This window comes from Doryrhamphus excisus, chromosome 6 (assembly GCF_030265055.1).
Source record: "Doryrhamphus excisus isolate RoL2022-K1 chromosome 6, RoL_Dexc_1.0, whole genome shotgun sequence".
Taxonomy (NCBI): Eukaryota; Metazoa; Chordata; class Actinopteri; order Syngnathiformes; family Syngnathidae; genus Doryrhamphus; species Doryrhamphus excisus.
The window spans coordinates 6,993,265-7,020,700 of record NC_080471.1 but is presented as its reverse complement, the minus strand read 5'-3'; the positions used below and the strand labels follow the sequence as shown (position 1 = coordinate 7,020,700).

The 27,436-nt window shown below is 39.2% G+C and overlaps 2 protein-coding genes across 4 annotated transcripts; both read left to right on the top strand.

The window, feature by feature from the left end:
* Positions 1-1,883: 1,883 nt before the first annotated feature.
* On the top strand, positions 1,884-12,040 carry hdac10 (histone deacetylase 10). Its single transcript, XM_058075825.1, has 18 exons — positions 1,884-2,122; positions 4,265-4,399; positions 4,487-4,583; positions 4,658-4,755; positions 4,828-4,932; positions 5,002-5,070; positions 5,975-6,101; positions 7,614-7,679; positions 7,763-7,822; positions 8,097-8,186; positions 8,262-8,368; positions 8,430-8,497; positions 8,580-8,769; positions 8,845-8,920; positions 10,256-10,338; positions 10,400-10,456; positions 10,533-10,785; positions 11,035-12,040. The coding sequence occupies exons 1-18, from the start codon at positions 2,064-2,066 to the stop codon at positions 11,212-11,214; spliced, it is 1,920 nt and encodes a 639-aa protein (XP_057931808.1). The 5' UTR covers positions 1,884-2,063; the 3' UTR covers positions 11,215-12,040.
* On the top strand, positions 11,176-26,668 carry parvb (parvin, beta). Of its 3 annotated transcripts, none has more exons than XM_058075827.1 (14): positions 11,176-11,194; positions 12,355-12,460; positions 17,866-17,955; positions 18,195-18,265; positions 18,346-18,448; positions 18,532-18,672; positions 21,286-21,401; positions 21,475-21,533; positions 21,612-21,631; positions 21,977-22,038; positions 22,161-22,229; positions 22,305-22,406; positions 22,492-22,564; positions 24,791-26,668. In XM_058075827.1, the coding sequence occupies exons 2-14, from the start codon at positions 12,364-12,366 to the stop codon at positions 24,865-24,867; spliced, it is 1,080 nt and encodes a 359-aa protein (XP_057931810.1). In that variant the 5' UTR covers positions 11,176-11,194; positions 12,355-12,363; the 3' UTR covers positions 24,868-26,668. The 3 variants fall into 3 exon arrangements, with proteins under 3 accessions (XP_057931810.1, XP_057931809.1, XP_057931811.1); XM_058075826.1 differs by lacking the exon at positions 11,176-11,194 and adding an exon at positions 12,168-12,217; XM_058075828.1 differs by lacking the exon at positions 11,176-11,194 and having other exon boundaries at positions 12,198-17,016.
* The last annotated feature ends 768 nt before the right edge of the window (positions 26,669-27,436 follow it).

The following is a 27,436-nucleotide window of genomic DNA, read 5'->3' as shown; positions in this document are numbered from 1 at the left end:
TTTTTCAAATGTGCTGCGGTCCAATAAAATAATAAAAATAATAATAAATAAATAATTAAAAAATAATAAATAAAATAATTAAAAAAAATAATAAAATAATAAAAAAACAGGCCACAAATGGCCCCCTGATGCACTTTGAACATCCCAGTGCAAAAGCTAGCTCCAGTTGTGTATGAGAAAAAAACGTTAAAAAATTTGTACTCATGGTGAGCAAATTAGTCTTAGAAAAAATTAAGATGTCAGCACCACAAAATCAGTTTTTCGGCAATATGTGAAGGTCCGACTGTATTATGCTCTCTGGAGGGAGGCTGGCTGTGTCATGCGTTGAAAACCCGTGTGACACTGTCAGATCCAGTATTATTCATGTGACAGTGATACTTCGACACATAATATACTTGTGGCATGACGAGGGAGCTGTGGGGAATGATATAGCTCAGCTAGGGGTTCCCAAACTTTACCAACTCAGGGCCCACCTTTCACAAGGTTTCAGAGCTTCATTAGTCCTTTGGCCCAACACTTGTAAAACTAAATTATACATATGTACTATTGTGGAATATATGGAAAATATATGGAATATTTCCAATGACACCTCTTTGTTTTAAGAGATTTATTTTATTTTTAAGTTATCACCCTTATATCCATTTGCTTAGACAATAGTCAATAGTCTTGAGTGTTTTGAAACAGGAACATTCCATGACACTGACCAGCTACTCCCAGCACCACTAATCTTGCAGGTGCCTGGGAATGCCAGCACAACCTTGAATATGTTTCTGTTCATCATGCAAAATGTGCCAAAATAACACATGCACAAAAAGTAATTATTCTCACATACACACACACACATAGACAACAAGTACAGCTTGTGCAACTGCTTGCTCCCCCCTCCCCTTAGAGTTGCATGACCATGTATTAGGGACTTCCTAAATAAAAAGAGAGGAGCATGAATGGCATATTCAGAGTGGAGCGGCATGTCACTGGGTATGTTTCACTCTCCTCGCTGCGAGAAACTTTGAATTTTGTTGTCTGTGTCTTCTGTAATTAAGTGTTTTTGCAAGTGTCACAGGAGTTTGAACCTGACAGTCAACAACACTCAATAGATTACTTAGGCCTATAAATAGTTTCTTAAATCGTGTGATAAATATTTTACAATAAAATAATATTTGCAAAAATGAATCATTTTTAATGACCTCTCATGGCAAACCTGCACTACCACCACGGCCCACCAGAGAGCAGCAGCCCGTACTTTGGGAATCACTGATATAGCCAATATTACCAACAACGCCACCTAGGGTATGCCTAGGACCCTGCACAAGGCAGACGCAAGTTCACTAATCACATACATGGGGCAGAGACAAAAGTTAAAATATTAAAATATACAGTTTATTAATTTTAAATCTTCTAAAAACAATGTTCTTCAAATATGACGATGATTGGATGAACACAAACAAGATTCAAATCAAACCAAAAGCAAACAAACATTTACAGTTATATGTACAATACAAAGGCATCCAAAACCAGCAGTTGTGGGAGGAGTTTGCCAACCGTGACCAGCGATTGGTTGCCGGGATTTGAGGCGGCCAGCCAACGCGAGAGGTGAAGCTTGGTCCCGCACGCTCGCGCTCTGCAAGACGCGCGATTACGCCCACACAAACACAATGGGTAACGAGTAGAACAATGAGTAATGTATTAAAAACAACTGAGCCCAGCCAATGTATCAGATGATGAGGTCTGCTGCCTACCCGAGCAACAAACGCTGATAGCTGATAACTCGCTGACCTACCAGAGGGGAAACAGAAGCAAGAGGATACACGCCACTCCAGCTTGCATTTAAATGCCCTCCTCTAATTAGCACAGGATCAACCGGTGAGCAAACAAGTGCGCGCCAACAACAGGTAGGGGGAGGGCAGGAGGGGGAGCTCTCCACCCTGCCACATCCCGGACATTCACACGATAATAACAGAGAGAGCGATACCAGTACTGTCCAGAGGAGGCCGCTGTGACTCTTCAACTGTATTCTTTCCTGATTGTCTTCGCTCAGTCTGACCCGAAGAGTCTACAGCAAAATGGGGACAGCTTTAGTTTACGATGAAGAGATGACTCGCTACAAACTGCTCTGGATTGAGTAAGTAAGGAAAACAGGAGATTTGACCATTTAGCTAGCGCCACAACCGGGAGCTGTCCATCGGCATTTGCTGCTTAGCTCCACTAACTTTTGTTTCGACAATTCCGTCTGACAGACACATGTGTATTCGGTTTTGACCTCACTGCTAGTTGTGATTTGTGCCGTTCGGTGTTTTATCACTTCTATATTTATATTTATTTATACTTCTATATTTATCACTTCCATATTTACAGCGTATGTACCCATGTTCTTGCTTGCCCAGAAATAAGGCTGTTTACACTGCTATTTGGGAAAGGAACCGTATTGGTTATTGTGGTTGTCGGTCGGACATGTTTAACAGGGGCACCCCAGTCGAAAAGTGGGGCAATGAATCGAAAATTATTGTTCATCTCATCATCAGTTTGTCATGCGTCTTTTTGCATGTTTTTATTCGGTTAAGATAAGTATTTTATTGAAATGCATTGAGATAAAAAGACAGTAACACATGTAATCACACACATGTAAACACATCTTCAAATTGCCGTGAGTAAAAGTTATTACTTAATTTTTGATGGAAGATAATTTCATTATTAGTTCGTCACACATAAAAAACTATTCAGTTAAAATAAGTATTGTTTTATTGAAATACATTTACATAAAAATACAGTAAATACAGATATAAAAACATGCAATTAAATCTTCAAACTGCTTTGAGTATAATGATTCTAAAACTATATAATTGCATATTAGTAATGGATTTTCTATAGTCACCTTTCTGGACTCTCATGGACACTGTATAGGAGAGAGAGAGAGAAAAAGGAATAAATACAATTTTATATACATGGACTGGATGAGTATATTTTCACCGGCTTTAATGTCAGGAACATAACTCGTCTTAGCTGTAAATACATGACCATAAAATCCATGACCATACTTCAAAATAAGAGTTTCGTTGGTGCCATGTTTGCCTAATCAAAACAAGAGTGACAAAATATCTTCCATATGCAGTTGGAATTGCATGGGTGACTACATCTTCCTTAATGACAAGCACAGTTTGTTGAAGATTTTGTAGCAATGTCATCCCATTGTTACCAATAAATGAATGTGCTTTACAGTTTGAGACAAGTGTATTTCATTATATGGCTTTGTTTTTATATCGTTTTAAATTATCATATGATGTTACATCACATAAACATTGTGATATATGCTAAGGTCCATATCACCCAACCCTAGTTTAAAATTTTTTGACAGGAACAGCATCAAATTAAAAGCACAAGATGACAGAAATCCACCATCCACCGTTGGACTTGTTTTTCAGAGAGGTTGTGTACCACACGTATACACATTAGCACTCACTAAAATGATTAAAACTTAGCTTTATGCACTTGGGACCAAATATGAGGTGAAAGAAAAGGGGTAAAAAATGCAGTATAGTATCTGTGTCAATTCTTTCTTGGAGATGAATTAAGTATCTATCTGTGCAGCCTGTGAGAATGGGAGAAGGTGCGTTCAAGGACCGTCAAACTAACTGCCCGTGCCCAGGCCTGAGATTAAGCAAGATGTAATCACAGATGCAATTCCAATTGCATATGTAAGATTTTTTTATGATACTCTTATTTTGTTTACACAGTTTGATGACACCGTGCAAACAGTGCTTTTATTTTTAAGGCCGAAAGTTTGTCATGTGTTTCTTGAGATTTCGTCACTTTTTCATTCAGGCATTGAAAAACGCTCCTCACATTAAAGCGCTAAAACACAACGTGTTGAAAATATACTTATCCAGCCCTAGTCGCAAACACACACTGCACTAGCATGCTAAACTGAGCTAAACTCGATTGCTTCCATTCACACGCTGTTTCCCCACACAATCGTTCCTTCTCCTTACAATGACAGGATTTCATTTGCATGAATGTCAATTCCTGCAAAATTCTGCCTTTAACAATAAATGCCATCTTTATTGGGAAATTCCGTGGAAATCATAGGGCCCTAAATGCTGTGGTGCCAGTGTTACAATTTTGTTGCTTGATCTGGCGACATTCCAACCCACGGTGACAACATTTTCTTAAATGCGACTTGCGTCAAAATCACTTTCTTTGGTATTTGGGGCCTCAAAAGTGAAAGCACGTATTGTTCTTCCTTTTGTGTTTGTGCCTGTACTTCCAGCCCAGCCTGTGAGATTGAGACGCCTGAGCGTCTGACAGTGAGTCATGAAGCATTGATCCGGAAAGGCCTGGCTGCTCGATGTGTTTCCATCCCTGTACAAGAGGCCACAGATGATAATATTCTACTGATTCACAGGTGGGTCGACGTCTTAAATGTTTCTGTACTTACTGTAGTACTGCCAAAATGTCATTATACTGACGATAAAATCATTTCATATTGTAGCAAGGAGTACCTGGAGGCAGTGAAGAAGACCCCCTACATGACGCTGGAAGACCTGAAGGACTTTACCCTGCAATATGGGGACGTCTACTTTCACCCAGTTAGTGGTATTACTTTTCCATGGTCTTCTTCTTCCAGACGGGTGAGCAAGTTTCTTCTCACTTTGTGCTCCAGAACATCTATCACTGTGCCAAACTGGCTGTGGGAGCCGCACTGCAACTGATAGATGCTGTAATGACCGGGAAAGTGAGAAATGGCATGGCTCTGGTCAGGTAAGGCAATCGTTGTACGTGTAATTGTACTTGGAAAATCAGAGAGTACCACATGTCTCTGTTTGTCAATAGGCCCCCGGGACATCACAGCATGCGCAGTGCTGCCAATGGATTCTGTGTGTTCAACAATGTGGCCATAGCAGCCAAATATGCCCAGCAAAACTACGGAGTTCAAAGGTAATGTGGCTTTGATGAGGGTTTTTTAGTTATATATTTTAAAATTATGACATGTTTGTATATTTGTAGGGTGCTAATAGTTGACTGGGATATACACCACGGCCAAGGGGTGCAGTATGCCTTTGAGGATGATCCAAGGTATGTTCATACAAACCAAATTTGTTTTATTTTACCGTTTTATATACGTTGTAATGAAGGGGTCTCAAACTCGCGGCCCGTGGGCCAAATGCGGCCCGCGAGACGCTAGTTTGAGGCCCCCACCTTGATACCAAAGTTTAATGTTGAAATGACAGCTTAAAGCTGTGTGCACACCGGACACAATTAACATGATTTTGCCCCGCCCATACTGTTACCCTACCCTGTTACCCTGCCCTGTTTTGCTTTGGATTAGCAATGAAGCTAAAGGCTTATGACGCTGGGTACAAATAAATGCAGGAATAAAAGGGAAAATACACGTCAAGATAAAGCATCTCATCAAACATGTTGTTAAAGTTACCACGCTGCTCCCAGATGAAACTGAGTACCATGCTAACTTGCTAATTGGGTCCAATTATTAAATTTCATTAATGTTCATGTTAAAGGTTAAATAACTGTTAATACTGTACATTTGAATCTGAAAAAAATAATTTCTCTACCAACTGTATGTGGTTTCTTACATTTTTCTTATTTGATATTTTATTATTATTTTACTTATTTATTACTGATTGATTGATTTATTGTATTTATTCTTAAATTGTTTATTTATTTATTTTTATCTTATTTTGTGTATAGAAAAATAAAAATTAAGATATTTGAGAACAGTGGAATGTTTTATCAGATATTTTGGTGTGGAAAACCGGAACCAAAGTACTGAAAAAGTGTAGGGTATAGCAGAAGCAAAAGCATTGAAGATAGTTTTTTTTTAATTGATTTTTTTGCGTTTTGGTTTTTTTTTTTAAAAACCTGATGCGGCCCGGCTTCACCCAGAACCTAGCTCCGGTGGCCCCCAGGTAAATTGAGTTTGAGACCCCTGTTGTAATGTATATTTATCCTCTTTCTCCAGTGTTCTTTACTTCTCTTGGCATCGCTATGAGCACCAAAAATTTTGGCCTAATCTTAGAGAATCAGACTACGACTGTGTTGGCAAAGACAAAGGTGCTGGGTTCAACATAAATGTGCCGTGGAACAAGGTCAGTGACAGTGACTCATTTTTAATCGTTGAAGCGATGACTAATTATCATCAAAAATAGATTTCAAACAGCTGATAACACACTCTGCGGGTAAGTTGCAGGGGTGCTAACTTACCATACTAAGGAACCTCACTCCATTCACCCCAGACTGGCGCTTTGAAAAGCTTAGATTGGTGCGGCATTTGGGTGCGAGCGCTTAGCAGGGTTTGGGGAGTTTGAGGCTCACATCGTGAACGCCCCAGTCCCAACCCACTGTACTTGGAAGTGTGGGCAAAATCCGGGGACGAGTACCGCCTCAGAACGGACTCGGGAGCATACAGACACTATGTAGCATTTTTAATGCAGGAGGAACTTTTGTTGTGTGCGGGGCTGCGTTGGACTCCGGATGAGGAGTGACGAGTGAGTGTTGTGCACACCGATTCAAGTTCAAAGTTCAAAAACACTATATTTATACCCGATGGGCAATTTAAAGGACACAGAGAGCAGCATATGGAATAAAAATGTAAGAAGCAGACAAGGACAAGTTAAAGAGCAGACACTACTGAACACACACATACGTACGTACCTAAAAGAATAAATAGTAATTAAATATTTTTTTTAAATATAACAAGCTAGATGGAGTTGTGCGAAATCTGGATAGGGAGGGGTCCAAGTTCAGAAGCTGGACTGCTGTAGAGACAAAGGTAGCCCACCTCTTTTGTGTTCTACATCGTGGGCATCTTAGTCTCCGACCCGATGGAAGCCACGCAAACACGGGGTGTAGCGCGTGAGAGGGGTCCTGTAGAATCCTATATGCAGTCCGGGTTGTTTGCTGATCGCAGTGTAGAGAAAGAGCTCTCACAGGATGGCCAATGATTTTGGAGCAAACTCTTGAAATACTGAATAAGCGAGTCGGGTCCTGTAGATGCAGTGAATAAAACCATGAAATGAATGAAAAGGTCAAAATGTTCTCAATAAAAAGCAAAGTAGAAGGTCAGCAACATTTTTTTGTTCACTCCAAAGGAACTCAGCTTCCTCAACATTCTTGAGGATCTCCTCTGTGTTGGATGAACACCTCAGAAGGCCATCAAATATGGTGCCCAGATACCTATACTCCTCAACCACCTCCACCGGTATATATCACAGAAATCACAGAAGAGGGAGTCGGCTGCATCGTGCTTCAGAAGGCAGCGGATGCCTGTTTTTCATTCAGGTTTTCAATTCATAATGTCAGAAGACTAACATTTGTTAATGTGGTAAAAGCAGCATATTGGCGTTGTTTGGCTCTCACAAGAAACAACCTTGTGACACCTAATATAGCTAGTAATACATTTCAACATTTACACTACATGTATGCGATTGGTATTGGTATCAGTATCAGCTGTTGCGGGTATGCTGGAGCCTATCCCAGCTGTCTTTGGGCGAGAGGTGGAGTACACCCTGGGCTGGTCGCCAGCCAATGTTTTTTTTTAGCCTTTCTACACAATTCAGAGCTTCTATGTGTTGCCTTGATAGACTTTTTAATGTTTCCAGACTGGAATGCAGAACAGTGACTATCTTGCCGTCTTCTGTCACATTCTCCTGCCAGTCGCCTATGAGGTGAGCCAAACCATTCAAGTTAAATTAGTAACAGATGTCAAGCAAATCATCAACTGAACTTTGATCAGAAATTCTTGGCGTAGTTTTGTCCAGACCTGGTGTTGGTGTGCGCCGGCTTTGACTCCGCTATCGGTGACCCTGAGGTACTGTATGACGGATTTTCATTAGCTTATTATTAATTATTTGGGCGAGGCAAGTTACACCCTGGACTGGTCGCCAGCCAATCAATCATAGGTTACATATAGACAAACATTCATTCACACTCACATTCATACCTATGGACAAATAGTAATCACCAATCAACCTAACATGCATGCTTTTGGAATGGAGGAAACCAAAGTACCCAGAAAGAATGTTCTTGCTATTCATTTGTATTTGCCACAACTATTCCTTACTGTAACTTCAATACTTTTTCAGGGTGAAATGTGTGCCACCCCAGACATTTTTGCCCACCTCACGCACCTGCTGATGAACCTGGCCGGAGGCAAATTGTGTCTCATTTTGGAGGTCAAATAAAAGAATGTTCATTTTTGGTATCGACTGGATTAGACTGGATTAGAAAACTGTATTTGTTTTATTTAGGGAGGATACAACCTGACTTCTCTCAGCCAGTCTGTGTGTCTCACCGTTCAAACTCTGCTTGGAGATCCTGCTCCCCGGCCTGCAAACCTCCCAGGACCCTGTAAAAGGTTCCATCATTCAAATATTTTTTTGTTTCCACACAATGTACTCAAGCTGCTTCTATTTCAGTGCACTTGAGTCCATCCACAGCGTGCGCTCAGCTCATCTGAAGTACTGGTCCTGCCTTAAACACGCCGGTATTCCTTTATTTACCACAAATGAAGGACTCCACACATATTTTGAATATTTTCATATTCTGTTTTTTTTACTCTTCTTTAGCTGAAAAGCCCCCTTCAGACGTCAGCACAAAGCGCATGGAGGGTGGAGATTCCACAGTTACCGAACCTAACACAGCCTGGCCTGAGCCTCCCGTACAAGTCCCGCCTCCCTTGCACACTGCAGCAGTGCTCCCCGAGGGCGTGGCTTGTCCCGACAGATGCTCCAGCTTACCCCAGGATCCACATTCAGAGTATGAGCTTGTTTTTGTTGAAATGAGTTGAGTCTAATGATGAATGATGCTTATTTTTTCTCTCTCGCCATTAAGAGAAGGATTTGACGGTGGAGCTGTCTCTAAATTATCCAGTATCACTGCACTTGCTGCGGGAATGAAGAAGAATGAGGTACAAAAAAGTACACAGAAACCACTGGCCCATTAGGCAACATAAGCAAAGCGCTGAGCGGGGGACAGCATAAATATCAGGAATAAAATGTCTGAAGTCATGCCAAGGCCTCACAAAACACACAAGGACTGATTTCGGGGTATTTTACAAAGTGAGTTAAGTGGGTTAGTCAGTTGTGTTGAGTGTAAAGCCAGAATACAAGACAGCTTTTGCTGGGTAGCTGTCTTATAAAACAGCCATAGTAACTTAGGCTAAACTCTTAACCAGGCCGAGACCAGGTTATGTCTAGGCTTTCATCTTAAAATGGCCGTCACCACTTATATAAAGGGGACATTTTATGCTTTTTCCACTTTTCTGACTTATAAATGTAGTTAGAATGTTGTATTCTCGAGTTAAATGATGCCAAAGTTTCAGATAATGAGGTTTGTGCATTTGGAAGTGAGCCCTGGAAGAAGCAATGGCTCAAACGCTCAAAGTTTTAGAGAGCTTTTTCTAACACTGGCTCTCTGTGATGTCACTGCCCTGGACTTCCTTATATGGGCATGTGCTGCAGGTCAGTCTGTGTATCACTACAGTGTGCCTTAGGGTTAGGCGATACGTATATATTTTATTATTTTTATATATATTTTTAAAAATATCAATATCAAAAGTAAGCATATTGTTCATATCGATATAGACTGGATTTGATAAAGAGGTCTCATGTTTCAAGATGGCGCCGCTGCGTCTTCTTTGGCAGTTTTAGTGTTTAATATTGCTTTTTATATTTCCTTATTGTTTTTGTGCCATACAACCCCTTAAGCAAGTGTGCAGCTATGGGTGTTCATCTTATTACGATTGTCACTGCGTGCGCCATTGTTGACACTCGGGAGCAGCTGTTAGCTTTGAGCATCCCTTAGCTATACCGAGTCATCGAATATCCCCGTGGAGATATGGAGGTGGAGAGAAAAATACGTTTTAAAGGTCGCTATATAAAGATGGCATGAACCATGTTTACCGTCTGTTGTAATGTTGATTCTTGTATTTATAATTTATTATTATTTATTCAATGATTTACAGATTTTTTTTTGTTGTTGTAAGGGTATAAAGTATATAAAGTACTGATGGGAGGTGTCCTGATAACTGAAAGTGAATTAACCAGTGTCAAGCTATGACCATTATTATACAAGAACAGTACAGGCACTTTTTCAGCCAAATTCAAATATACCTCACTATCCAACCACACGTCAGCAGTCAAAACCTACTGCCGATTTTTGATGATATTTCTGAGGTCAGTACACTTTGTGTATTCGCTTCCTGTGTCATGTGCATTCTTCCTTGCATCTCATTGCCTCCCAGATTCGTAACGGCTTGGCCTTGGTGAGTGATGTTTCCATGGCGATGGCGCCGCTCCTCTGGCAATTGACTGCTCTTGAACAACGGTACAAACAAGAGGATCTTTTTTTTAATGTGATTAATTGTGATGAAATCATCTTTTTGCAGAGTTTTGGCTGTGTGGGTTGGAGACACTGGAGTCCTGAGTGAGCTTCCAGAGGACGGGTGAGTATAGTTTATAGTGAATCATTGAATAAAGTGATCAAACTGGGTGAATTGATGAGATATTGTTCACGTTTAGGAAAACACTCACAGTGCACTTCAGCAATGAGGCGCCAAAGGAGCACATATGCAGATATTACATACCCGTTTGCCTCAAGAAGGGCTTCATGCAGGCTGCCTTCAGCCTCCTCCTGCCTCTCGGCTACGAGTACGACCCCGGTCTGGTCCTGCTGGCCCGGACGCCAGGGAGCAGCATGGACGAGATTGCGTGGCAGCAGCTTGTTGGCCTCCTGCAAGGCCTGGCTGGGGGTCATGTGCTTGTACTCCTGCAGGTTAGACTGTAAACACACCCCAGTAGTGATGTGTGTAAATTGCAGTTTCATTACAAAGAAATTGCATGCATTTGTTAAAATTGTGTAGAAATGCATCGCATCAGACTGGCAGCTGTTTCTAATATTTTGTCCCCCGTGTGTAGATAAACAAGATACAAAATATTAGAAGCACCTCCTCGTATGATGCCATGCAACCACATTAAACATGAAACTACTACCTTTCTCACTCCTCTTGTGCTTCCATATCAGGAAGGTGAGAAGGATCTGGTGGGAATGACAGCGTCTTCCCTCTCTGGGAGACCCGCGTCCTCTCTGGGACAACTTCCTGCTCCACTAGCTGAGGACGTGGCGGCGCTGGAGAGCCTGAGACACCGACTACAGACTGACTGGAAGCTACTGCAGACGTCAGGTGACTGTAATGTGAACTAAATAACACCAGCAACGACATGAGGTACACTTGCGCCACCATTTATGAGAGCTGTATTCATTGATGCATATTTATTGTTGTGGTTTGTACAAGTGCATTCCCTCATACAGGCATCCTAATATATCGGTTTATGTAGCAACTCCATCACAATAATACACATACAGTATAGGTATACTGTATATTTGTGTATACTCACAAATTCATTTGCTAACCAAGACACATTTATACATCTTTTGCGTTTCTTTTTGTGTGTGCAAGAGGCCAAAAGATGACGCAACTGCACAATAGAAGAGATATGGTGCAGTTTTAAGTGGCCACAAGGTGGCAGAATTGCATTAGGAGCTCAGCATGCATCTTTCCATGTAAAAGAGCACTCCATAGCAAGCAGGAAGTCCAAAAGCATGGAGCCCTGCAGCATTGAAGGGACCACCCACTTCAGTTCCAAATGTGTACATTTTTTTATTTTCATGTAAAATATATTTTGTGTTGTTTATGTTGTGGCATAGTTGTTTAATTATTTTGGCTAAATATATCATGGTGAAGGTAATGGTTTAATTTGATTTGGACATGAATCAAGTTATTGAATGCATCACATAATCAATTCACAGTTCCACATTTCTAAAAGGAGTAGGAAGAAGCAAAGCTTATTGACAACTATAAGGTATATACAACCTTTTTTATGATTAAGTCTAGTCTTTCTTTCGGTGTGTACCATGTTTTTTTTTGTAATGAAACTGTGAGAAGTGAATGTGATGACTACTGAAGCTCCAATTAATTTTGTAGATATATTTTTCTCTTTTCAAAAATAAATGATTTCCTGATTGTGAACTATATTGAGTAAAAGTTCCAGAAAAAGTGCTAATAACTGATTGTCTTTATAAGGTAAGGTAAACAAAGTAGGCTGTAGTTCCGCATGATGCCGACAGGGGCGCTGTGACGCGACCACCGGCGGTCCATGTGAGTCAGCCGTGCGTCGGTCCAGCCTGTCTGCCCTTGACTTAACCGGTGTGTGCTGTGCTTTTTCCTGCTGTGGTCTAGTGCGGAACAGAGATTGTTATCACTATTTGTGTGTCTCTTTGTGTGCGCTAGAGACATACAGTGAACATTGGCGCATATATGTATATACTGTATGTATTGTATAGATTTGAAAGATGTCTGCAAGCTCGCAGTCCGTCAAAACCAAGAAGGACGAGTCTTTTCTAGGCAGACTTGGGGGCACGCTGGTCCGCAGGAAGAAAGCCAAAGAAGGTAAGGATATTTGTGTTGTTTTTGTATTTATTTTACATTTTATTGAACAGGAAATACTTTGTTTGCTTGATTACATTTACGTCGTTTCAGTCACGTGGTTAAATAATCTGTTACATTCACGATGATGATGATGATGCTTCTGCTCGGATGCCTCGTCTCTTTTCTAAAATCGACATTACAATAACGGAATCCTAGTAAAATAATGTCCGAGAGGTGATAAACACAAATAGAATCAGAGTAACTAACATGGACGCGGAGATGGAGTCCAAAGTAGACATTTTAAAAGACAATTGTAACTTGGATATGAAGTTGTCAGCTGTTGTTTACCTTTATCTGTGAGAGTGTGCTTGTGTATGCTAATAAAAGAGACAGCTGCATACTTGAACGCCTCACTGAGCAGGGGTGCTTGTATTTGTTGGGTGTCCACCAGTTGCTGTACTGATCCTATAGTATTATGTATTGTACTCTGTACCATAGCTGTCGGTGAGAGTACACTATGTTATAGATTTATACTATCCCAATCCGTGCACTTATACAACACAGCAGTTTAGGCCCATGTATATATTGTGTATATACACTATATATTTGTCTACAGTATACAATACTACAGCATGCTTCTACGCTGTACTGCAGGGGTCTCAAACTCAATTTACTTTAATTAATTAAATAATAATTTACTCAATTTATCAGGTTTTCCAAAAAAAGCAAAAACGCATTTATTAAAAACAGAAAAATATACAAATTTTTCAGTGCTTTGGTTCCAATTTTCTACAATAAAAGCTCTGATAAAACATTCCACCGTTGTCAAACATCTTAATTTTTATTTTTCTGCACAAAATAAGATGAGAAATAAATAAACAAATCAAGAATAAAGAAAATCAATCAATCAGTAATAAATAAATATAATAATAATAATAATAAAATAGCAAATAATAAAAACTTAAGAAACCACATATAGTTGGTGGGTAGACAAATTCTTTTTTTCAGATTAAAATGAACAAAGCATTATTAGAGCCCTGTAGACATGACAAAACACGACTATAGTCACATTTATACTCTTTTTATTTACAACATATTGCGCAACTGCAGGGTCTTGAGACACATGCTAACTCGCAAACTAGAGAGCTAGCGACCTAAACGGTAGCCTTCAAGTTATTTCCTTTAAACTTAAAAAAGCCAAAAACTTACCACTTCCACACGGATAGGGAGGATAACTATTAACAGTTATTTAACCTTTAACATGAACATTAATCAAACGTAATAATTTTTTCTGGGTACATGATACCATACAGCATCCATATCAAACTTGCGCGGGCCACACTAACATTAAACTTTCATATCAAGGCGGGGGCCTCAAACTAGTGTCCTGCGGGCCACACTTGTCCCACGGGCCGCGTGTTTGAGACCCCTGCTGTACTGTTTACAACACTACAGTGTGAATCTATGCTTTTGTGCAATACTATAATATGGGCCGACATGTGACACTACTGTAGTATGTGTGCACCACACTCCATTTGTAAATAATACTAATAATAATAATAATACATTTTATTTGTGTAGCACTTTTCAAAATACTCAAAGACACTTTACAGAAGAATGGAGTTGAATAAAAGCAAGTAAACAGAGTAGAAGACACACCAAAATACAACATTCATTCGTTAATACGAAAGCTAAAGCATACTTGACAAAACAACACTATATGAGCAGATATAATCTAAAACTATGGTTTTCTAATAGAGGTTAGCAGTTTGCTGGAGTTGTGGTTGACGTTGGGTGTGGTGACTTTATTCTCAAGAGGAAACACCCGAAAAAGATGAGTCGTATCAGGAGATGTTTCATAACTTCATTCTGAAATATCTCCCCCCCCCCCCATGTCTCATATTGTTGTTCTGTTCTTTTTTTCGCCTCTTTGTTGAGTTCAAGTTCTGCAAACATGACACAACAGCTAAAATGTGAAAGGAAGTGTATTTCTTCTGACAAGATATGTGTTGATTGACATCCAAGGGATGGCAGTGTCACATCCTGACCCTCTTATCTGTTTGTCTATTTAAGTGTTGCACTTTAACATTCATGTTTGGCTAGGATGGAGGCAAGAAGTAGTAAGTAGTATATTTTTCTATCCCAGCTTGCTGTTTTTAATATATTGTTGCATGTAGTGTTGATTGTCCATTGCTGTGATGTCATCCCCCATGCTGCTTACAGCCACTAGGGGGCATCTTTGCAGGGATTTGCTGTGTTGGATTCATCAACATTATACTTCTGCAATTGTTTCTTTCGGCGGTAACAGCGAGAGAATCACATTCCTTAGTCTTATTGTAAATATACACCGAGAGGGCTGCCCCCCCGCACCACCGTTGTCGTTGTTTCTGCTTTGACTCACCAGTCCCGTGCTGGTTTAAATAACCAGAGCTATATTTAAGACCCGGTCATTCTCCTCCATATACTGCAGCATTATTTATATCCTCCTTCCAAGAGCGGAATCTAGTGATGCAGGCGTCTTAGTATAGTAGCTATTGTAGTTGAATGCTATGTTGTCTTTGCCTCTGATTAGTAACGTGTTTAAAGTCACATACCCGCACTAAATAGTGGACCTGCTCTGATGCTGCAAAGGCTACACTGCAGTGACACTATGGGGCTATATAGTTGATATTTTTGAATCCTTTTGTTTTTCAAATCATGTTTCTTGTATCTGATTTTTTGAGGTTTTAACTACACATCCAGTTTACCTACCTGTTTCACTGTACAATGGTATATCAGTTTTTTATTCATAAATAAAAGCAGTTTTTAGCAGGAAATAATGTAAATTAATCCCAATGAATCCCTTACAGACACCACAAAATATCAATTTTATAAACAATAATTATAGTTTTAGATGCAGAAACATCTAAAACATTTTAGATGCTTGTCCACTGTGCAGCCAATTGTGTCATTATTTTGTCATATTTTCATTTGGATCATTAAAGGGGACCAATTATGCAAATTTTTCGACCATTTTTATTGACTTGTGGACTCCTATAGAGCAGCTACACACAATAACCAGGACACAAAGCTTTATAGTTCTTCCAGAAGCTGCACCTATTCAGCTGTATTTCTTTGGATTTTGTAGTTCCTGCGAATACAAGTGCATAAAAGGACTTCCGGTTTGTGCCGCCAGCTGAGAACGGTATAGGAGTTGATAATAAATGTCTGCTTTTAACATACAGCCATATGTTTCTCAATAAAAGAGGTTACTTTCTACAGCGTCGTTTCACCGTACACCGTTTTCTACAGCATCGGTAGAATGCTAGAATGCTAAAACAGCTATTAGCAACCCTGCTCCCTGTATGAAAGCGTTTTCGCTTCATGACTTAATAAACATAGCTAAGACACTGATAAACTGTTACTTACCGCTTGCTCAGTCCACACGACCAAGAAAGGTGTCGGCTAATCCAGCTGTTTACCTGCCCATGTTCACAAAACAGTCCAGTGTGAAATGTTGTTGACAGATTAAAATGCATTTCGTTTGCTGGTTGGGAATCAGGAACTCTGACAGTTGTGCCTGATGGTGGTGTCGTTAGGAATGGTAAACAAATGTGGCTTTGCTAGCAAGTAAACAGAGGAAGAGAGCAGAACGCTAATTTGGCTTACGGACAAGCCCATATAAGGAAGTCTGCCCCTCTGTGATGTCACAAAGGGGCAGTTTTACCACGCCTTTTGAAACAGAACATTTTGGACTCACTTCCAAATGTGCAAATCTCATTATCTGAAACTTTGGCATCGCTTAACACGAGCATACAATATTCTAACAACATTTATCGGTCAGAAAAGCAGAAAAAGCATAATAGTTTCCCTTTAACATTCTTGCTGATGGGCTGGTAGAAATCATGGTCCTACTGCCTTGTAATTAAGGCTTTGGCATTCATTTTTGACTTCAAATGACCAAATATGGCTACTTGTGCTATTAAGGGTTGCTACCGCAGTGGAAAGCTGAAGTACAGCAAAATAAAGAGTTCCAGCCTTTGCACTGGATTGAATTAGCGTAATTGCGTTAGCTGTAATACAGTCAGCGCCTGATTGATTGTCTGCTGCAGTGGGACATGTCATTGGCTTCATTTACTGGCAGCTCAATTAGACAGTCAGCTGTCTCGCTGCTAAAAGATTGAAAATCTGCTATTGTTTATATGACGGGGGATGTTATTTCGGGCTTAGGCATCATCCTGCATGCTCTTACTATGTGCAAACACAAGCATCGGCTGTTGTTGTGTTTACCTGATAGTGGTCAGTGCAGTCTGTCCAAGAAGGGGTGTGTTAGGTGGCGACACATACACATACTCACTAGTATGTGCATCTCCAGTAACTGGACCGTTGAGGTGGGGAGGAGGTTTGGTCTGACAGAAATAAACACCCCCCCCCCCCCCCCCCCCCTCCATGCCTGTCTCTACAGCCACATATTGACGCACGCACGTTGACGATACAGTGCATACATTTACTGCATAGTGGAATTCATCATCTTCTATTGGGAGTTTGTAGTGGTGCCATGGCGGGGCTGCTTTGTGGAACCAAGAGGAAGAAAGCAGGTAGATTTTTTTTCTTGCATGGGAACATGTGGCGCCAGTTGATATGCAGGGAAGTATGAGTGTAAATTTAAGTGTCAAGCTTTCTGCAAATAGCCTGGACCTTTTTTTGTTGTTGTTTTGCTGCACCGTTTGAGCTCCTTTACCCGGATTGTACTTGACACATAAGTGGACAAAGCTAGACGTAATGCAGTCAAATGGGCCAGGAGGGAGGAAGCAGAGCAATTAGGATGAAAATTACCAAGCCAAATCTTGATCCATGACGAGATTCCTGGCAAAAGTGGAGTATGAGATAGGGAATGTTCAGAACACGCCTTCCCCTTCAGCAAAAGTACTTTATAGCTTTGAATTTGGGATTTTATATGGAATATAAGTAACTTGTAAATGTATTTTTGCCTCATTTGGATGCATAAACCTTATATTTATGACATAGGCCTATAAGTAAATGTATATATTGACGCTGAGGATTGCTGTCCTAGAAATACAGCATCCCAATCTTTATCCATTAAAGGAAAAAAGCCATTTTCAGAGTGGATCCTTTCAGACCTTGATATTGATTTAGTTCCACCCATTTTTTTTTGCATTGCATTAGTTGCACTCCACCATTTTTTTAAAACTAAATCCATGCGCGACTGGCCATATTTTGTAGGTTGTATACAGCCAAACAGGAAATGGGAAGAGATAAAACTGATGACAGGCCGTGCACCAGTTTTCCAAATTCTTTTCCAAAAAATACTGTGTTTCACACTCGTACTACAATACACAGTGTAGGCTTATTTGTTACTATTGCACAAAATGACTTTGTGTGGCGACTGTGCACTAATCTGTGCTGTGTTTTTGTTGTGTGACTAGTGAGTGACCTCCACGAGGAAGGCAAGAATGCCATCAACGCTCCAATGCTTCCCTCTGGGACAGACATCCATCCTGAGGACACTCTGCTGGGTATGGTACACACATGTACTACGACTATGACCGAGAGGGTTCTAAGTACAGGAGAGTAGACGCCTGAAATTGTAGATTTGTGGTGACAAAGGAGATGAACATGGATGGAAGACTAGCCAATTCACGAGGAGGTAAAGGTGAAAGTGAAGGAGCAGGAAATGAAAAGTATGCTCCCATCAATTGCTGTTGACATTTTTACGGCTGCCAGGTTGAAAAAAACACTTTCTCATCTTCACCAGAGGAGAACGCAGAGAGAATCATGCTGGACCCGACGTCACGGGACAACCCCAAACTGAAAGATCTGCTGAAGGTTTTACTGAAGCGCTGTTTTTATTGATTTAAGGAATAATGAATAATGAGGTTGGCTTTGTCGTATGCAAATGTGTTTAGGTTCTGATTGATTGGATCAACAGTGAGCTGGAGGAGGACAGGATCATCGTGAAAGACTTGGAGGAGGACTGCTATGATGGACAAGTTCTGCAGAAGTTATTCGGTGAGAAATAACACAATCAATTTATCGTATTATTTATTTATTTTCATGATTCCATGACATTTGCAAACGTCTGTTGCTGATAGAGAAGTTGTCAGGCAAGAAGCTGAACGTGGCCGAGGTGACCCAGTCTGAGATTGGCCAGAAGCAGAAGCTCCAGACGGTGCTGGAGGCGGTTAACCAAATGCTGCGCCCTCACGGCTGGTCCATCGAGTGGAGTGTGGACTGTGAGTGTCGCCCTCACGGACTGACGTCACCTTCTTAGACGCCAGTACGCAATACATGGGAAACCATGGAAACGGGAATAATCTGTTCAACTATTGCCATCGTGAAACTGGCACGTAAATGTAAAAAGAAGTTAAACTCAGTAATACTTAGGAATAGGAAACTATGGGGTTTTTGGATTTTGGTCACCATTCACAATTGTTATGTGAAACATAACAATATATTTCTTGCCATTTTCTGTGTATTCTAACTAAAGAAAACAAATTAGTATGATGTCACTAACAATGCACGTCATTGGGACCTAGCTACTATTTTGATAGCTACATTAATATTGTTATATTAGCAGCTAACACGAAAGACTATATTCATCTGGCACAGTAACTCGCCGCAGAAGAGCAGATACCTAGCTCTCAATTTTGCTAGAAGACTCGACAAGATGCTCGTTTGGGGTCAGCATTTTTGACCTGAGGACTGGAGCACACGTCTTGTGCTGGAAGACACAGCCATCCCAATCAGATTGTTGTCGCTGTTTCTATTGTACTGTTGCCTGGGCTAAAGCAATGCATCTAGGAAAGTAATTTAGTTATCGTGAAGTATTATATGTTATCATCTATGTACCTGTTCATGCATGGGCACAGTATGTATATCAAACCATAAAACGTTGTTTTTTTGAGAGGGCTTCGTAGTTGAAATAGCTAGGTCCCAATGACGTGCATTTTTAGCAAGCTCATACTAACTCAATTTCTCTTGTTAGACTGCACAGAAAAGGGAAGGAAATATGTGTTCATGTTTCACATAAGGATTTTGGATGATGGAAAAACATTTTGAAAAATTCAGTTTTCCTTTGACGTTGACAAGTACGGTGCCATGCTCAAAGGTATTGGGGCAGTGCTGGAGTCATAAGGCCGCATGATTGTCATTCCTCTGCTGCACATCTGTTTGCTTGTGCTATCATACGTATATACGTATGATATGTACGCTATGGTACTGTATATAGCTCTTTTTTTTTTTTGCTGCGCTGCGATTCAGTCGCTCTCTCACAGTGTGTCTCTCTGTGCTGCCTGCTGCTCAGCCACTCCCTCTCATACACACTGGAATATATATATATATATATATATATGTATGTATATATATATATACGTATATATAAGACCATACTTTGGTGCCTCGCTTTCAAGGAGAACATTTTAGTTTTCACACACGTTTTAGAGAGCATTGCAGCGCTTTAACGTTGTATATGTTGAATATCTGTGAGATAAAAATACATGCAACTGGTAATTCCCTTGTCCATGGTTACTATTTGGTTCGAACAGAGCCAAATAATAACCTAAAATAATTTAGATTATTTATATTATATTATATTTATATTGGGGGCGGCACGGTGGTCTAGGGGTTAGCGCGCAGACCTCACAGCTAGGAGACCAGGGTTCAATTCCACCCTCGGGCATCTCTGTGTGGAGTTTGCATGTTCTCCCCGTGCATGCGTGGGTTTTCTCCGGGTACTCCGGTTTCCTCCCACATTCCAAAAATGTGCTAGGTTAATTGGCGACTCCAAATTGTCCATAGGTATGAATGTGAGTGTGAATGGTTGTTTGTCTATATGTGCCCTGTGATTGGCTGGCGACCAGTCTAGGGTGTACCCCGCCTTACGCCCAAAGACAGCTGGGATAGGCTCCAGCACCCCCCGCGACCCTCGTGAGGAAAAGCGGTAGAAAATGAATGAATGAATGAATATTTATATTGATTATTTATATATATATATATGTGTATATATATATATATATATATATATATATATATATATATATATATATATATATATATATATATATATATATATATCAGAGGGTAACCACATTTAGGTTTTACTGCATTCGTATTATATATATATAGATATATAATTTTTATATATATATATATACATATATATATATATATATATATATATATATATATTTCTGAGGGTGACCACATTTAGGTTTTACTGCATTCGTAAAAACAATTATATATATTATTATATAATTATAGTATATATATATATATATATATATAATTTATTTATTTATTTATGTATTTATTTATTTATTATACATAGATTATTATTTGGCTATATATATATATATATATAATATTAGGATCGTAAAAACATTGGCCGGGAATTGAACTCCGCTCAACTGCTTGGAAGGCAGTTACGCTAACCACTATACCACCAACACTGTGTGTGACTGGAATTTTCATAGGAGGGGAAGGTTACATGCATGAGTCCACATCTGCTTTGGATTTCTTCCCAGGCATGGACGCAGGGACAATCCAATGCAAAAGTTCTATTCAATAAACAATCTTTTATTTTGGGTTGTACTTTTGGTCACTACCCAAAGTGGGACAAGCACTGTCATCAGGGAGAAAATAGAAGGAGAGGAGAGATCAGGATGGCTCCTAGATGCCTCCCTGGGGAGGTATTCAGGTACATCTGACTGGTAGAAGACCCAGCACACGTTGGAGAGACCATGTCTCTCAACTGGCCTTGGAACATTATAGTTTGCTGTGTTTTTCATATTTTTTGGACATTGCAACCTGCAAGTATGGACTTACTAAGTGGACTTTTTTTTGTGCAGCCATCCACTCCAAGAATCTGGTGGCCATCATCTACCTGCTGGTGGCGCTGGCCATGCACTTCCAGGCAGCCATCCGACTGCCTGAGCACGTCTCCGTCAAGGTGGTTGTGGTGAAGGTGAGGTGCCTCCTTACGTGCGACCCAGAAACACAATCATCACTTTCATTCTCTCCTCCTGCTGCCTGAGAAGAAACGAGAGGGCATCCTGCAGACCGCTCTGGTTAACAAGGAGCTGACCAGCACCACAGAGTGAGACCTCCTATCATCCACTCTTTAATATTTGCTTCATGTTGATGCACAATATCCATTCAATTCTTTGTTTCTCAGAATGATGATGGGAAGGTTTGGTGAGTATTCATCTTTATTTGCATTTGTGATATGAGTATACTTTGTTTTTCTTTTCTTTTCTCTGCATTCTAAAGATATAAAAACAGCTAAAAGGAGATAGGTCACCTACAAAGCCTGCTATTTAAACACCTGTAAAAACATCCAACATGGTCTTAGTGTTTTATATACATGTTGTGACCATGTATACATTCATAATAACATGTAATACACTGCTCAATGGACTAGACTAGATTTGGGGAAAAGCACACATTGACAGGATGGAGAGAACGGGGATTGAACCACCAATCTCCTGCGCCACGGACTCACTGACAGGAAATAGTGTTTTTTTCCTCTTGTTCCAACAGAAAGAGATGCTTTTGATACGCTGCTGGATCACGCGCCCGACAAGCTCAATGTGGTGAAAACGGTGGGAAGCATCATCATCATCATCATCATCATCATCATCATCATCATCATCATCATCATCATCATCATCACTTAGGTTGTTACTACTGCCTGTAAACTTAAATATTCTAATTGTTCGTGTAGTCCCTCATCACCTTTGTCAACAAGCACCTGAACAAGTTGAACCTGGAGGTCACTGAGCTGGAATCTCAGGTATTCATCCCCACACATGTACTAGTACTGGCCACTGGAATCATCATCATAACTACTCTTTTCTAATGTCTTCAGTTTGCTGATGGAGTTTACCTCATCTTGTTGATGGGCCTGCTGGAGGACTACTTTGTGCCGCTTTACAACTTCTTCCTCACCCCAGAGAGCTTTGAGCAGAAGGTTCAACTAGCAATATAAATATCAATAGGGGAAGTATCAGCTGTTATTGTCCATGCATGTATGCTTTATTTCTGTCTTTACTCAGGTACACAACGTAGCGTTCGCCTTTGAGCTGATGCAGGATGGCGGGCTGAAAAAACCCAAAGCCAGACCAGAAGGTAAAAACTGTCATAATGCTTTATTATTCCATTGTATTATTACATTGTACTATACGTTTACTACATTATACTTCACCGTGTTCTCACAGGAGGATGGAGGATTCATATGTTTGTCACATGTATGTGACTATATATACAATATATACATCTGTGTGTGTAAATAAACACAAAGAAAAACATGAAGTGGATATTCTTATATTTATTAGTATTTAGAAGAAACATACAGTGACCTTAAATTACGTGACTTCTTTGAACGCAACTCCTCTTTGCTCATCATAACACGGTTTAAAATGTGATTCAAATGTTCTGCTGCTAGACTAATACATTTTTATCTTAGCTTGACTGTCTGTTCACTAAATACATGAATTAATCCTGATTAATTAATTTTAAAACTGTGATTAATCAGACTTTAAATTTAATCATTTGACTAATCTCTAAAAAAACATGGAAACATGGTGGAAATATCAGGACTCGTCTTGATTATTTTTTATTATGATTTCATTCCTCGAACATTGCAACTTTTCTGCTTTCATAACTTTGACTCCCCTGATGTTATTGCCTTTTTTTCCTCCTAAAATTGCCACTTTTTTGCTGGCAAAGTATGATTATTATGACTGTATGAATTGTAGCATTGGGACTTGCAATTTTTGTGGTAATTTTCTGGTCACATGACAATGTTATTTTTGTAGCTTTGGGAATATTTTTCTCCTTATTTTACTTTCCCGTATTTTTGTTGTTGTTTCTTTCATTTCTTTTGAAAGAAAAACTGTAAGTAAAAACATATTCAGTATATTCTGTTGGTGTAACACCATTTTTCCAACAAATAGAAGAGAGACTAATAAGCAATAGATGGTGTGAAGGCCGTAAAGTACAGTTGTTATGTCAGGGAATGTCCACTAGAGGGCAATGTTGTGTTTCACCTGAAACTCCACCCCTTGCTTAATGTTTCATTGAATGAAGCGGCAGCCTGCCGCGTGTCACACATAAATACACATTAATATAATGTTGTACTTTTAAAGAGCAGTACTAGGATTAAGAAGCAATCCAATTTTAGTGACTGATCACCCACTTAAGCTTTAATCAACATTTGATGCTATTAAGGTCATTTAATGTGTGCTTGCAGTAGAAAGATGAAAGGATGCGTTTGTTTTATGGAGTTAATGTCAGCATCAAGTCACTGTGATCCATGTAGTGTAAAAATAACAATGAAACCCAGATTGTTATGTTTCATTCTCATTATACCTCTTTGGAAACGTCTCATTTTGTGTGCTAAGCTATTGTTTAACCTTGAGTTCCAGTGATATTCCTTTGTAATGTTATTCGGCAAAACTATTTATCTCCTGACAAGCAGCAAGACCTACTTTTGCAGAAAGAAATTACAATATGCAAATAAGGAATGCATATTATGATAATTACCAGTGAATTCTTATTTTGACCCATTTTGAGCTGCGTGTGAAGAAAAGGAGTGCTGGACATGCTATAATTACTTAAGTTGGATTTATTTATTTCGAATTTATTTCGAATTTCTTATTAGCTGTTAATTGAATGTATCAATATCATTGTTTCCTGTGCATTTAATTACTGTTTAATGTAAATATGAATTATTTTTAAAATAGCAAACATTATCTTCCGGTGAAACGCTGTAAACAAAACAAAAAAATGACAGAAAAGATATAGGATTTTTTTGTTGTTGTCGGAGATTGATAATATTTTCAAGCAAGAAAAAAGCTTTTTTTGGTGTTTACATCATCACATCCAATCATATTGGAAAACTAATTCCATATTGAGATTACCATTGTCAAGGCCTTTAATATGACATGTGACATGATGTGGTTTGTTTCACCTTTTTATTAACCCTTTTTACTCGAACCGTATGAAGGAAAAATGTATTTTGCCTGGGACAATTTCTGTGAGAAACTGAAACTTTTACCCGTAAAACGCTGGAAACAAAACAAAAAAACGACAGAAAAGATAGAGGATTTTTTGTTGTTGTCAGAGATTGATAATGTTTTCAAGCAAGAAAAAAGCTTTTATGGTGTTTACATCACCACATCCAATCATTAATTAAATAATTTCTTATTAGCTGTTAATTTAATGTATCAATATTATTGTTTCCTGTGCATTTAATTACTGTTTAATTAATTTTTTTTTTTTTTTAATAGCAAACATTCTCTTCCTGGAACAGTTCAGTTGAATTAACTTCTTATTTTGGTGTTTTGTCCTCAGACGTAGTCAACCTGAACCTGAAGTCCACCCTGAGAGTCCTCTACAACCTTTTCACCAACTACAAGAACTCAGAGTGACAACTTTTGAACCCAATCTGTAAAACGTAAGGCGTCTTAGGTGGGACTCTCAAGTCCTTTTATTGTGCGACTTCACAGGACGAGACCTTGGAAGGATCCTCGTAATGTAATGAAGCCTCCGTTGGAGCTCTATTTATTTGAACTTAAGCTCAGCCTGCCTCCGAGTTGCGCAGTGAAGCATTGGAATGTGCAACCATGACTGAAAATGTTCACCAACCTGATGTGGAGTCCACCCTCTTGTCGAAAATGTTGCACAGTGTTAAGCAGGAATATTAAATGAACGTTTGGACATCTTCTTCAACATTTAGTTTGTCCATCCATACATCCATTTTCTACCGCTTATCCTCACTAAGGTGGCGGGGGTGCTGGAGCCTATCCCAGCTGTCTTTGGGCGAGAAGCCAATCACAGGGCACATGTAGACAAACAACCATTCACACTCACATTCATACCTATGGACAATTTGGAGTGGCCAATTAACCTAGCATGTTTTTGGAATGTGGGAGGAAACCGGAGTACCCGGAGAAAACCCACGCATGCACGGGGAGAACATGCAAACTCCACACAGAGATGGCCGAGGGTGGAATTGAACCCTGGTCTCCTAGCTGTGAGATCTGTGCGCTAACCACTCGACCGCCGTGCCATGCTTACTTTTGATAAAAAATATTTTTTTTAAATATCGATATATGGCCTAACCCTAAGGCACAGCGTAATGATACACAGACTGGCCTGCAGCACATGCCCATATAAGGAAGTCCGGCACAGTGACATCACAGAGAACCAGTGTTAGAAAAAGCTCTCTAAAACTTAGCGTTCGGAGAAAACCCACGCATGCACGGGAAGAACATGCAAACTCCACACAGAGATGCCCGAGCGGAAATTCCAACCCAGGTCTTCCCGACCTCCTGACTCCTGACACATAAAAAACACGTAGAAGCTCTATTAGTCGCCACAGGTTTAAAAAACAAACAAAAAAAACTGCGGCTGTAGGCGACCTCTTTGCATTTCAGGTCAATAAACCTGAGCGTTTCCTGATAAACACATCTCAGAATATGTGCTATTGATTCCAACATGACATCTAAACGGCCGTGAGGTGTGTTTAGTGTCTTTGGGTGACGTCCGGCGTTTAGTCATGAATGTCTGTGACGCATCCTTCCTAAGTGCAAGCGTTGCCCCCGCCCCTCCCCTCCCCTAAGTGGGCTCCTGCCGTCAGAGACGGTGGCTATCGACTGACCTTTCAGACGAGTCCCAGGAGGAGGCTCTGACCCCCGCCCCCCCCCTTCCCCCTTTCTGTCTGAATTATTGAGTCAAAGCAAGAAATAACCGCTGTGAATCAAAAGCGTATTTGGAATTGTGGGGTTTATTTTAGACCTTGGTTGCTATGGTAACCTGCCACAGCACCTCTCTAAATTACCCCTTCATCTAACAGTCAGGTGGTCCCTTCCCCTTCTTGTCTTGTTTCCTTCTTTAAAGTCTGTTTTTGGTAGACTTCACAGAGGGAAGAAGACACAAAATCCACTGGGTCCAGCTTTGAGTGGTCCGGGACCACCGAGTGTCACGTTTCTCCAGTGGAACGGGTCATGCAGGATGATGGACTCCTTTGTTGCTGTAACGTTATTGCAAGATCACAAATTGCAATCCATTTATTGGTTATGTTTTCAATTTGCTTCAACCAAAAATATGATATTTTTTATGTATTATTTTTTGGTTGTCGCTTGTTCCTTTTATAAATAATTAATATGTCATTTTGAATTGATATTCATAATTTCTTAATTTGTCTTTATTATGTTTTGGTATTTTACTTCAAGTAAAATGAATTGCAGTCATTGATTTATTATACATTTATAATTAGTTGTGTATTAATGCATCATAGTCTTAATTGTGTACATTTACAGTATTACTTTTTATAATAACTAAACTGTATAGTCAGTATTATGTCTCAATTGTACATATTTAATGTATATTTTGAAATCAATATTAGTAATATTATTTGCAATATACTTTATATATATAGTATAATATACTTAAGTATACAATATAATTATATTTTATAAATAAAATAACAATATAGTATATGTGCTATTATATTAATATTTAATATTATTTATTGATATTGAAAGTATTTATTTTGTTACCAAAAATGACAGTCATTGATTTTAGTAATATTATTTGCAATATACTTTATATATATAGTATAATATACTTAAGTATACAATATAATTATATTTTATAAATAAAATAACAATATATGTGCTATTATATTAATATTTAATATTATTTGTTGATATTGAAAGTATTTATTTTGTTACCAAAAATGACAGTCATTGATTCATTATTTGTTAAAATATCCACGTATTTATTATTTATTATGTCCTATTAATAGTTATATTATATTTTATTTTTATAATTATATTATTTATATTTATTCCACTTTTTTCCAATTTTTGCTCAATGTATTTTTTAACCTCCATTCCTTCATTATAGTCATCATAAGTTCATTTATTAATTGTACCTTTCATGTGCTGTATTATTTCTTAATTTTGTATTTATTTATTTTTATTTATGTTAAGA

Bases quoted from the DNA above. Each gene is read 5' to 3' on its own strand.
- parvb (XM_058075827.1), top strand. From the start codon at position 12,364: ATGTCTGCAAGCTCGCAGTCCGTCAAAACCAAGAAGGACGAGTCTTTT. The intron at 21,632-21,976 runs GTGAGTATTCAT...TTGTTCCAACAG, and splicing joins AATGATGATGGGAAGGTTTG to AAAGAGATGCTTTTGATACG. The intron at 22,565-24,790 runs GTAAAAACTGTC...TTTTGTCCTCAG, and splicing joins ACCCAAAGCCAGACCAGAAG to ACGTAGTCAACCTGAACCTG.
- hdac10 (XM_058075825.1), top strand. From the start codon at position 2,064: ATGGGGACAGCTTTAGTTTACGATGAAGAGATGACTCGCTACAAACTG. The intron at 6,102-7,613 runs GTCAGTGACAGT...TAATGTTTCCAG, and splicing joins TAAATGTGCCGTGGAACAAG to ACTGGAATGCAGAACAGTGA. The intron at 8,770-8,844 runs GTATGAGCTTGT...CTCGCCATTAAG, and splicing joins CCCCAGGATCCACATTCAGA to AGAAGGATTTGACGGTGGAG.